The 13,347-nt window shown below is 36.9% G+C and overlaps 1 protein-coding gene across 1 annotated transcript in view; it reads left to right on the forward strand.

Annotated features, from left to right (window-relative positions):
• Nucleotides 1-13,347, forward strand: part of hecw2b (HECT, C2 and WW domain containing E3 ubiquitin protein ligase 2b) — a 91,580-nt gene that overhangs the window by 57,762 nt on the left and 20,471 nt on the right. The window contains exons 9-16 of the mRNA XM_003197612.7: nt 143-831; nt 2,029-2,344; nt 4,408-4,509; nt 4,642-4,792; nt 6,532-6,641; nt 7,262-7,386; nt 9,510-9,695; nt 12,053-12,187. Of these exons, the coding sequence (XP_003197660.3) occupies nt 143-831; nt 2,029-2,344; nt 4,408-4,509; nt 4,642-4,792; nt 6,532-6,641; nt 7,262-7,386; nt 9,510-9,695; nt 12,053-12,187 (1,814 nt within the window). The remainder of the gene's footprint in view (nt 1-142; nt 832-2,028; nt 2,345-4,407; nt 4,510-4,641; nt 4,793-6,531; nt 6,642-7,261; nt 7,387-9,509; nt 9,696-12,052; nt 12,188-13,347) is intronic.

Consider the following 13,347-nt stretch of genomic DNA (forward strand, 5'->3'; position numbering starts at 1 on the left):
TCTCCAGAAATGTACATAGCGGTACATTTTCAGAATGAGCCTGGGTTGTACATACAATATCACTAAAAAGTTTGGGGATTACGCTAGCAAAGTAAACATTGTACATTTTGATTTCACACAAACTCTAAATATGCTTTTGCAGATGCCATGGGGTCTCTGCTGGGAGCCTCCGCTATGAATGGAGATCCTGGGAGCCCATCGGACGACGAAGACGTTCTTCAACCTGTGTCCCGCATGGTCAGGGGCCCGTCGCCCACAGGCTCTGAAGGGTCTCTGCATGGTGATGCTTTTAGGCCTGATGAGTGCATGATGGACCCTGAAGAGGATCGGCTCTTGAGAGACGGAGCCCCAGATCTGGCTGAAGGGGCCCCGGCTCATACTCATCGCCAGTCCTCGCTTAATGACTACCTGGATGCCATTGAGGCCCCCAAGCCCCCTGGGGACAGACCGCTCGGGGCCTCCTCTCCTAAACTACGCTCAAGTTTCCCCACCGACACGCGGCTCAATGCAATGTTACATATAGACTCTGATGAAGACGAGGAAGGACACGCCTCCCGGGACACTGCATTGACCAATGGAATGCCGCGGCCTGAAGGACACGCCTCCTCTGAAAGAGGCAAAGGGGAGGTGCATGTGAAGAACAGGGAAAGGCTTGAGTCAGAAGCGGCGAGCAGTGCTACAGATACTGAAGCCACAGCATCAGTGTCCAGCAGTGGCACCACCAAGAGCCAAAATGGCGGAGGTGCTGAAGGCGGTCAGGAAGGAGCAGCTATTTCTGGAGGCTTGACCCAAAGCATCAGCAGCTTTCAGCAGCCAGCTCTTCGAATACAGGTCAGAAGATTTTAAAGTTAAATAGATTGGTTAAAATTTATTACAATTATTTTAAACATGAAACCTTTCCTTTTAATTAATATTACTACTGCTAAGAGTTGTAGTAAAAAGTAATCTATATTTATTTATCTACAATATATACACAAGAGTGTGACTTTGGTTTGAGAAGTGATGGGGGTCACAAAATTATGGAAAATGTTTGTGATTTAAATCCTTTTTCCAGCATTTACACATATTTAGGGGATATGGTGATACAAAATCCATGGAAAACTACTAATACTAATATTTTATACCATAAATATATATATATATATATATATATATATATATATATATATATATATATATATATATATATATATATATATACTCACACACATACATACATACATACATACATACATATATATATATATATATATATATATATATATATATATATATAAAAAACATTTGATTTATTTGTAATTTAATTTTTTTAATTATTTGTAAATTAGCGCATTTTTTATGCATAAAATACCAAAAAAGACAGGCGTTATGTATGTTTTTATAAATTTGTAGACAGCACTATACCAATGTTTTACTTACATAATTTACATAAGTATTTGGTTAAATTACCCTGGCTTTTCAATTACAACAAATTACAAAAACACCGAGAATACTGAAGTTAATTATTATTTTTGTCCATATAGCTATAAAAATTTGTTTGAATGATAGTTGTATAAATTTTGCATTTATTTATTAGAATACATGTCTAAAACTAAATGTAAATGTCAATGTAAAAATATTAAAATATCTTGTAGAGTTTATGTAAAATAAAACAAATAATAATAATAAACAATAGTATTAATATTAATCATTATTATTATTAATAATATTATTTATTATTATTATTATTATATATTTTATTTTAAACAAACTCTATAAGATGTTTCAATATTTTTAGACATGTATTCTAATAAATAAATGCTTTTTCAAATTTTCAAATAAAAGCTTTTTTAAAATGTCAATATTTATTATTGTTGTTGATCAATTATTATTATTATTATTATTGTTATAAATTGTATTTATTATTAGTATACATTTTTATCTTAAACTCTATAAGATATTTAAATATGTATTATTATTATTGTTGTTATTATTATTTATTATATTATTATTTATTATTATTATATTTTAACTAATACCTTTCTCTAGGATGAGGAAGGAGCTGCTCCCCAGGCATCCTCCAGGACTGAAGGATCATCAGAGGCTCCTGCAGTCTCAGAGGCCTCAGCGTCTGCCATTTATACAGTGAATGAAGTGGGCGGAGCCACAGCCACAAATCAGCCAGAACGTATGAACTCCAGTGAGATGACCAATCAGGAAGAGGAGGATGAAGAAATCTGGCAGAGGAGGCGGAGTCTGCAGGCATCAGGGAACGAATCACAGGCTGAAGCGATGGAATTAGGCAATGAAGTGAGGAGAACGGCAGATGAAGCGCAGGCTGCTTTGATAACAGATGGAGAGACAGGTGTGATCAGACTTGGTGTTTATAAAGTAGTTTAGAGAAACTCAAGCTTTCATCTGCTATCCTGACAGTTTGAACCTTTCTTCACATAAAGTTATATATTTTTAACCATAATTCTTTTTATTGTCATTAATTCATTCATTTACCTTCGGCTTAGTCCCTTTATTCATCAGGGGTTGCCACAATGGAATGAACCACCAATTTATCCAGCATTTACTTCTGGGGATAACCTTATTTGTTTTATTTAGGCTAGAATAATAGCAGTTTTAAATATTTTAAAACAATTTTAAGGTAAATTTTATTAGCAGCATTTACTACAATATTTTTTCTTCTGAAAAAAAATATTAATTCACACTCATTTTCATATAATTTTCAAAAGTCAATATAATTAGAATTGTTTTAGTGTTTGTATCTTATAAATAATAGATATAGTACTATAAAGACTATCTTATACTATCATATAGGGCCCTGTCATACACCTGGCATAATGCAGCGCAAGGCGTGACCAATTGTTGTTTGCTAGTTTCAGCTTGGTGCAAGAGTCGTTTTGATGTTTTGCACCACGCTGTTCAAATAGCAAATGCATTTGCGCTCATATGTGAACCCATAGGCATTCTGGTCTAAAAAAGGAGGCGTATTGCTAGCGCATTGCTATTTTGAGGATCTAAAATAGACCGCACAATAGACCAGAACAAAACTGGTCTAAAGTCCAGCGCAGAGCACGTTAGTTGTGCGCCTCGCTTAAACATTGTTTAATACACACAGGATGTACAGCAATACCCAAATATCTTTGTGGATGAAAAAGAATTAAAGGAATTAAATATTACAATAAATAGTATTTTCTAGCCTACATAAATTTAAAAACATGACAATTTAATTTTGTATAATGTTATTATTATTATTAGCTGTATTATTTATTATATGCATATTTATATTTGTTTTATTAAAAACAAGCTTGGATTTGTCCACCTGTCAGGTTTTAGACCATATGGGGCACAACATGTGTATTTGGATATAACTCAGTTGTTTGACCACATGTTGTTATTATTGTTCATTTATTCGTTTGCTGGGAATTAGAACTGAATTTAGAAATAGTTTGAAACTAATCTTTGCACTTAACAAACAAAATTAATTATGTAGGCTATTGGATGTCTGTGAGTACAACACGTTTCGTTATCCACGAGAGTGAAAGTGAAAGTAAAGAATGAGGAGGCTCATCTCTCATTCTCGCGCTGCAGATGGTCTGTTTAACTGTTTTCTCAATAGTGAAATGCTCAGTTTTTCCACTTACAAAGTCCGTCATGTAAATAGCAAATGCACTGTGGCGTGACACAGCTGACTCTTAAGCAGGTCGTACACCAGAAGCACCATGCATTTTAGAATTCTAAACATAGGTTTCTATCAGGATACACACACCGGCACTGCAAGTCGGCGGCGCCCGGCCACGGCTCAGGACGCAGTTCATTTTTCAGCCGCGCCACAGAGCGCCATCTGATTAGTTTCATGTTAAATATCATTCGAATGTGCGCGTCTGGTGTGTGATACTTTAAACTGTCATGTGCGCACCGAGCGGCGCTTTTGGTGTGCGACCTGCTTTAAAGGGAATGTGAGATGAGACTCTGATTGGTTTATTCTCAAAACTCTCAAAAAGAGAATAAGCTCAACCCTGTTAGACCATGTGCCACAGCGCAAACTCTCCTTAAAATAACAAAAGTGGATTCTGACACGCCGTTAATGCTTTTGCGCCCTGGACTTTGCGCCTGGATCATCAAAACAGAGCCCATAGTATCCTATAGTATTTATATTGTATAAATATATTCGTCTTTAGTCAGATCTTATATAATATTCAGTATAAATTCAGACTTTTGAATTTCTTGACTCACACCAAATTGTTGCAACCTCCTAATGAGATATAATCGCTCATTTGTATGCTAATATGATATGCATCAGCAAATGTTGAACTATGATTAATAAATGCTGTTTAAGTTTTGTTCATAATTAGTTCATGTTAGTAAATATATCAACTAATGAAACTTTATTGTAAAGTTTAACCATTATTTTTCTAGGCGCTTGTGCTCAAGTGAACGGCCACCAGCCGATGCGCTCTCTTCCTTCAGTTCGGCACGACATCAGCCGCTATCAGAGAGTGGACGAGCCTCTTCCTCCAAGTGAGACCTTATTTCTGTTTTTGTGTGAGATTCATTAAAGAGAATAGTCTTAAAGAGAAGAGTTAATATTTTCCATAGTCTGTATCTGGTATTTTGTTGATCTGGATCTGTACCTAAACATGGATGTTTCAGACTGGGAGGCTCGTATTGACAGCCATGGCAGGATTTTCTACGTGGATCATGTGAACCGAACCACGACCTGGCAGCGTCCCACGGCTCCACCTGCACCTCAGGTCCTGCAGAGATCAAACTCCATTCAGCAGATGGAGCAGCTCAACCGCAGGTCAGTCAAACAGCTCTCAGGTTAGTCAGGACGGCGCGATAAGAGTCACTTGTCAAAGCACACACTGACCTTAACGTCAGGTTTCATGGGATTTGTATGAGTGCGAAATGTCACTTGGTAATCCTCGGTTGTATGGAAAAACAGCTCTTTAAAAATGTCAACCAGCAGCTGGCGCAGCAAGCTAATCTGTTCTGCCATTATCAAAACATTTCTCACGCTCTGTCAGCCTCGGATTTTAATTTACTGAGCTTTATTGGCACACATTTGTGTGCAGGGTTTAAACATTTCACCAAGAATAAAATATTGGTAAAAACCGCACAATAATGTTTATGTTGGATTTTTAAACTAGGTATTTTTAATTCCTTAAACTTTGCAGCTGTAAAAAATAAGTTAAAAATATTATGCAAAATATAATGCAAAGTATAGCTTCATGGGTGGTAGGCCTGTAAATTAGCATTAGCAAAAACTATTTGCATTTATAATTAATTTACAATTTTTTTCAGGATATAATTTAATTTTATAATAGATGTAAAAAAAGTATTGTGATTAGTATTAATAATATTAAAATACTCTAATAATAGAGTATAAGTATAAGAATGCATTTTAAGAAAAAAATATATATATATAAAATAATGAAATAAAATATAAAACAACAGAAACAATTACAGCGTGAAAAATAAATGTTCCATAAATTTTTTTTTTAAATTATTTTTATTTTTTATTGTTTATTTGTAAATAAACTTTTTAAATTCAATGTCTTAGTAGAAAATATAAGAAATCTAAGAATTATAAGTAATGTATTACAATAAATATTTTGAAATATACAGTTGAAGTCAGAATTATTAGCCTCCCTATGAATTAGTTTTTTATAAATATTTTCCAAATGATGTTTAACAGAGCAAGGAAATTCTCACAGTATGTCTGATAATATTTTGTCTTTTTGAGAAAGTCTTATTTGTTTTATTTCGGCTAGAATAAAAGCAGTTTTTAATTTTTTTAAAATCCATTTTAAAGTAAAAACTTTTAGCCCCTTTAAGCTATATTTTTATTCAATAGTCTACAGAACAAACAATAACTTGCATTGCATTATACAATAACTTGCCTAATTACCCTAACCTGCCTAGTTACCCTAATTAACCCAGTTAAGCCTTTAGATGTCACTTTAAGCTGTATAGAAGTGTCCTGAACAATATTTACTCCAATATTATTTACTGTCATCATGGCAAAGATAAAATAAAACAGTTATAAGAAATTAGTTATTTTAACTATTATGTTTAGAAAGAATCTGCTCTCCGTTAAACAGAAATTGAGGAAAAAATAAACAGGGGGCTAATAATTCAGGGGGGCTAATAATTCTGACTTCTACAGTATATATATACACATAGTGGGGGAAATAAGTACTGAATATGTCACCATATTTCTAAAGGTGCCATTGATTTGAAATTTTTACCAATTGATAACAACCAAATAAATCTATTTATGCAAAGAAAACAAATCTAATTAGTTTACAAATTAAGTTATGTGTAATAAAATAAAGTGACGCAGGGTAAAAATATTTTGAACACATGAAGAAAGGAAGGTGTAATAAGGCAGTGAAAGCCCAGACAGCAGCTGAAATCTCTCAGTAGTAAGATTTTTATACATTGTTGAAGTCTATGAAAAAATAAATGACAGTAATAACATAGCTTAATTATGAAGGATACAATGCAAAATCTAAATAAACCTTTTTGTTTATTCAGGTATCAGAGTATCCGGAGAACAATAACCAATGAGAGGACAGAAGAACAGGCCGCAGAGATGCCACCAGACGACCTGACAACATCTGACCTGCTGCATCACTCCATACCTGGTAGAAACACATGATCCACACACATGCACTGCAGCCCCAGTTGAATTTTTATCCCTCCTGAATTATGAGCCCCCCATATATATTTGTTCTCATTTTCTGTTTAACAGAAAGATTTATTTCAACCCATTTCTTGACATAATAGTTTTAATAACTCATTTCTAATCACTGATTTATTTTATCTTTGCCGTGATGACAGCACATAATATTATACTAGATATTTTTCAAGATACTAGTATTCAGCTTAACATTTAAAGGCTTAACTAGGCTAATTAGGCAGGTTAGGGTAATTAGGCAAGTCATTGCATAATGTCGATTTGTTCTGTTGACAAACGAAAACAACTGTAGCTTAAGGGGGCTAATAATATTGACCTTAGAACGGGTTGAAAACTGCCTTTATTCTAGCTGAAATAAAACAAATAAGACTTTCTCCAGAAGAAAAAACATTAAAGGAAATACTGTGAATAATTCTCTGCACTGTTAAACATAATTTAGGAAATTTTTGGGGAAAAAAAGCAAAAATAAAACAGGAGGGTGAACAATTTTGACTTCAACCGAATTAGAGCTTGTTATTTAGATGTTCTGTTTGGACTCACCTGAGTCTGTGCTGTCCTCTCTTTCAGAGTACCGGCGGGACGGTGTTGTTGGACCCGCCAGCTCTCGTTCCCGCCTGACTCTGCTGCTTCAGTCCCCCAGCGCCAAATTTCTCACCAGCCCGGATTTCTTCACCGTACTGCATTCCAACCCTGTTAGTCTCCAAACACATTAATTATTCACACTTTTTTTTTTTTACCCACAAGCCAGTTTCAGGTCCCTTGTAGAGAAACTGTGGTAAACCATGCCATGCAGTGTGTTTCTCTTTAAACAAGTCATCTGCTGATTTCATTAGTTTTGGAGGAACGTTACACACATGATGAACCAAAAAATTGATGCCGAGGAAGAACTTGTTTTAATATTTTAGTAAAAAGTTTGGTTGGACTTAAAAATAAAGGCCCAGTAGTTATGTTGTTAGTTAATACTAAAAGGTGACACGGTGGCTCAGTGGTTAGCACGGTTGCCTCACAGCAAGAAGGTCGCTGGTTCGAGTCCCGGCTGGGCCAGTTGTCATTTCTGTCTGGAGTTTGCATGTTTTCCCCATGTTGGCATGGGTTTCCTCCGGGTACTCTGGTTTCCCCTACAGTCCAAAGACATGCGCTATAGGTGAATTGAGTAAACTAAATTGGCTGGAGTGTATGAGTGTGTGAATGCGAGGGTGTATGGGTTTTTCCCTGTGCTGGGTTGTGACTGGAAGGGCATTTGCTGCGTAAAGCATATGCTGGAATAGTTGGAGGTTCATTCCGCTGTGACACTGATAAATAAGGGACTAAGCCGAAGGAAAATGAATGAACAACTAAAAGTATACTGAAAAGAGTGCCTGCAGTGACTCCCTTTATTTTTTAAAAAGTATATGTTGCTGAAACATTTGTTTTCGAAGGCAACTAAAGCCTGATTTATACTTTTAACTGGCACAACGTCGCAGACCTCCGCTGACTTTGCGTGCACCTCACGAAACGGACGAGGCTTTGATACTTGATGAGTTCACTGTTGTGAAATTCTTTAAAATGACAGGGGTCGATTAAAAAAAAAAACTGACCGGATCAGCAAGATATCATTGATATCATTCAAGATTTTTAAACTAATTGTTTTTATCATTCATTCATTCATTCATTCATTCATTCATTTTCTTGTCGGCTTAGCCCCCTTATTAATCCAGGGTCGCCACAGCGGAATGAACCACCAACTTATCCAGCACATTTTTATGCAGTGGATGCCCTTCCAGCCTCAACCCATTTCTGGGAAACATCAACACACACTCATTCACATACTCCTACACTACGGACAATTTAGCCTACCCGATTCACCTGTGGCGCATTTCTTTGGGGTAAACCGGAGCACCTGGAGAAAACCCATGCGAACATGCAAACATGCAAACTCAAGTCAACTGATCCAGCCGAGGCTCGACCCAGCGACCTTCTTGCTGTGAGGCGACAGCACTACCTACTGCGCCACTGCTTCACCCCAAAGTGATTCATTCATTCATTTTCTTGTCGGCTTAGTCCCTTTATTAATCCGGGGTCGCCACAGCGGAATGAACCGCCAACTTATCCAGCATGTTTTTACACAGTGGATGCCCTTCCAGCCGCAAACCATTTCCGGGAAACATCCACACACACTTATACACACACACACACCTACACTACGGACAATTTAGCCTACCCAATTCACCTATACTGCATGTCTTTGGGGGAAATCGGAGCACCCGGAGGAAACCCACGTGAACGCAGGGAGAACATGCAAACTCAAGTCAACTGAGCCAGCCGAGGCTCGAACCAGCGACCCAGCAACCTTCTTGCTGTGAGGCGACAACACTACCTACTGCGTCACCTCAAAGTGATTCATATTCAACTCAAAGCGCCTCTCGCGCTCAAGCGAACTAGCGGACGTGTTGGGTATAATCCAGGCTTAAAGCATTGCAGTATGAGAAACTCTTGATTTGAAAAGCATTGAAGTAGTGGGTTGAGCATTGGGCTAACAGCTCACCTCATAAAAACTAGATGTTACAAAACACCTATATAGTGTGGCTAAATATTAACTTTGATATAAATGGCCATTTTTTTGATAAAAGTCATTTTAATCTACAGATACAAACTGCTAAAATGCGACAAAAGAAACATTCATTAGTGTATTTTGGAGCTTTTATTTGCATTTGCATTACTGAAAAAGTGCCAGCCTTTTTTTTCTTTAAGTGTATACTGCTGAAACATGTTTTTAGGAGGCAACTAAACCACTGCAGTATGAAAACCCCTTGACTGATTGTGTTCTCCTTCTCAGAGTGCCTACCGCATGTTTACAAGTAACACGTGTCTGAAACACATGATCAGTAAAGTGCGACGGGACGCGCATCACTTCGAGCGCTACCAACACAACCGAGACCTGGTTGCCTTCCTCAACATGTTCGCCAATAAACAGCTGGATCTGCCGCGGGGCTGGGAAATGAAACACGACCATACGGGAAAGGTCTGTAAACAGCTCCTCTGCATATTCATTTCTCTTCTCTCACTCTCTCCATTCTTTCATCTTGACGTAGACAAATGCTAAATGAAATATGATGTGTTAGTAATATTATACATGCATTAGGTGTCACTTTTATTCAGTTTAATGCGGTTTTCCTTAATCTAATTTCTTTGGAAAAAAGTTATTATACTCACCGCCAAACTTTTGAATAGAAATAGCAAATGTTCTGTATAAGATACAAACAATAAGGATTACCTATAAAAAAAAGGAAAAATAACAGCTATTAAAATGCATTATTGTGTTGTTTAATTTGTTTTGTCTATTAAGAAGTCTGAATATATACTATACACTCACCGGCCACTTTATTAGGTACACCTTTCTAACTGCGCTTTAACAGAAATATCTAATCAGCCAATCACATGGCAGCAACTCAGTGCATTTAGGCATGTAGACATGGTCGAGACGATCTGCTGCTGTTCAAACCGAGCATCAGAATGGGGAAGAAAGGTGATTTAAGTGACTTTAAATGTGGCATGGTTGTTGGTGCCAGACGGGCTGGTCTGAGTATTTCAGAAACTGTGGATCTTCTGGGATTTTTACGCACCACCATCTATAGGGTTTACAAAAAATAGTCTGAAAAAGAGGAAATATCCAGGGAGAGGTAGCTCTGCGGGCACAAATGCCCTGTTGATGCCAGATGTCAGAGGAGAATGGCCAGACTGGTTCCAGCTGATAGAAAGGCAACAGTAACTCAAATAACCACCGAGGTCTGCAGAAGAGCATCTCTGAACACACAACACGTCCAACCTTGAGGCAGATGTGCTACAGCAGCAGAAGACCACACCGGGTGCCTCTTCTGTCAGCTAAGAACAGGAAACTGAGGCTACATTTGGGACAAGTTGACCAAAATTGGACAATAGAAGATTGGAAAAACATTGAATCTTGATTTCTGCTGCGACATTTGGATGGTAGGGTCAGGATTTGGCATCAACAACATGAAAGCATGGATCCATCCTGCCTTGTATCAACGGTTCAGGCTGGTGGAGGTGGTGTAATGGTGTGGGGGATATTTTCTTGGCACACTTTGGGCCCATTAGTACCAATTGAGCATCGTGTCAACGTCACAGTCTACCCGAGTATTGTTGCTGACCATGTTCATCCCTTTATGACCACAGTGTACCCATCTTCTGATGGCAACTTCCAGCAGGATAACACACCATGTCATAAAGCATGAATCTCAGACTGATTTCTTGAACATGACAATGAGTTCACTGTACTCAAATGGCCTCCACAGTCACCAGTTCTCTATCCTATAAAGCACCTTTGGGATGTGGTGGAACAAGCGATTCACATCATGGATGGGCAGCCAACAAATCTCTGCAACAACTGCGTAATGCTCTCATGTCAATATGAATCAAAATTTCTGAGGAATATTTCCAGTACCTTGTTGAATCTATGCCAGAAAGGATTGAGGCAGTTCTGAAGGCAAAAAGGAGTCCAACCCGGTACTCGTAAGCTGTACCTAATAAAGTGGCCAGTGAGTGTATATTATTTAAGATCTGACTAAAGATGAATATATTTATACAATATAAATACTATAAGATAGTAGTTATAGCACTATATTTAGTATTTATAAGATATAAATACTAAATAATTTCTTAAGGACACTAATTATATTGACTTTTGAAAATTAGAGAGTGAAATAACATTTTTTTTTTCTTGAGGAAAAAATATTGTTGCAGATACTGCTAAAAAAATTGCCCTTAAAATGGTTAAATTTTTTTTTTAAACTGCTTTTATTCTAGCTGAAATAAAACAAATAAGACTTTCTTCAGAAGAAAAAAATTATATAGGATATACTGTGAAAAATTCCTTGCTATGTTAAACATCATTTGGGAAAAGAAAAAAAAAATTCAAGGGCTGATAATTTTGACTCTACCATATATATATATATATATATATATATATATATATATATATATATATATATATATATATATATATATATATATATATATATATATATATATATATATATATATATATATACACACATATATTCAGATTAAATTTATCAGTAGCTTGTTGTCAGTTACAACATTTAATCATATTGATGTGCCAGGAAGAGCTTTACAGTAAAATGCTTTTAATGGAAACCTGACATGAAAGCAGTCGCTACCACAAATGAATGTTTCAATATGCTTTGAAAGAACAACCGTAACACACACTGTAAATATTTCATGCGATTTTACCATGTAAAATCATGTAAGTGCTTCAACATGAGCTTTACGTTTGTACTTTTAAACCTCAGACCTGCTTACTTGGCGGTAAAGCTTGACATGATGTTGTTTCCCCTTCAGCCTTTCTTCGTGGATCACAACTGCAGGGCGACCACATTCATCGACCCACGGCTGCCGCTGCAGAGCGCCCGTCCCAGCAGCCTTCTCGCCCACCGCCAGCATCTGAGCCGCCAGCGCAGCCACAGCGCAGGAGAGGTGAGCTAACCACACCCACCACAGGCTCCTCCAATCACAAACCCCTGTAAATACTGATGTACATGTGATTTTTTTCAGCTTTTTTATTTTGAATAAATTTGCAACAATTTCAAAAACTTTTTTTCACATCGTCATTATGGTGTGTAGAGTTTTGAGGAAATAAATGAATTAAATCCATTTTGGAATAATGCTGTAACTAGGGCTGGGCAATTTTTTTTCGATTTTTTTCGATTAATTCTAATTTACGTTTTGACAACGGTTTAATTTTATATTAAATCGAGAAATTGCGATTTTTATTTATTTATTTTTTATATTTGATACATTATAATGGCACCAATGCGCTTTGGTTCACTCTCTGTATGAAGTAGGTCGCACAATGAACAGGTTTCTATACACACACCGGCGACGCCCAGCCACGATTCAGGACACAGTTCATATTTCAACCGCATCACAGAGTGCCATCTGATTAGTTTTATGTTAAATATCATGCGAATGTGCGCGTCTGGTGTGTGATACTTTAAACTGTCATGTGCACGCAGTGTCGCAGCGCTTCTGGTGTGCGACCTGCTTGACTGTCTGTTAAAGTGTGAAGTCATGTAGGATTTTACCTGTTGCATTAGTCTGAGTCACGTCTGTTAGGATTGTCAAGACATTCCTTCATCAAGTCGATAAACTCAACCTTAACATGTATGACGGACGTAAAAACCTGCCATGTGAAAAACCGCGTCGGTCTTAGTTTGAGACTAAGTTAGCATGAAATGAAAATTAAAGCGATGAAAATGAAAGTACCCGCCCCCATTACATCATTTAGCGAACCTAGTTGACAAATCAGGCAGCATAATACAGAGAGTGGTGCAAAGCACATCAAATGATCGGTATTTAAAAGGGAGGAAAAAGAAAAATAGATTAAATTTATTATTTTATATTAGACACACATCTGGTGCTTTTATTTGCTTCTGCTATACGTCCACAACTTCACTCATTGGGTTAAATTAGGCTTTACAGTTTCCATGTTCAGTTTACTTTCACTGTATCTTTTTAAGAAAAAGGCAGCAGCATTACAACCTGTCATTCAATCAGAAGAAGACAAAGTCAAAGCCGAGCTGACAGCCAATCTTTCCTAGGCTCAACAAAACTTGCAAAAAAATACCTCTGTATTC

Source organism: Danio rerio, chromosome 1, assembly GCF_049306965.1.
Source record: "Danio rerio strain Tuebingen ecotype United States chromosome 1, GRCz12tu, whole genome shotgun sequence".
Taxonomy (NCBI): domain Eukaryota; kingdom Metazoa; phylum Chordata; class Actinopteri; order Cypriniformes; family Danionidae; genus Danio; species Danio rerio.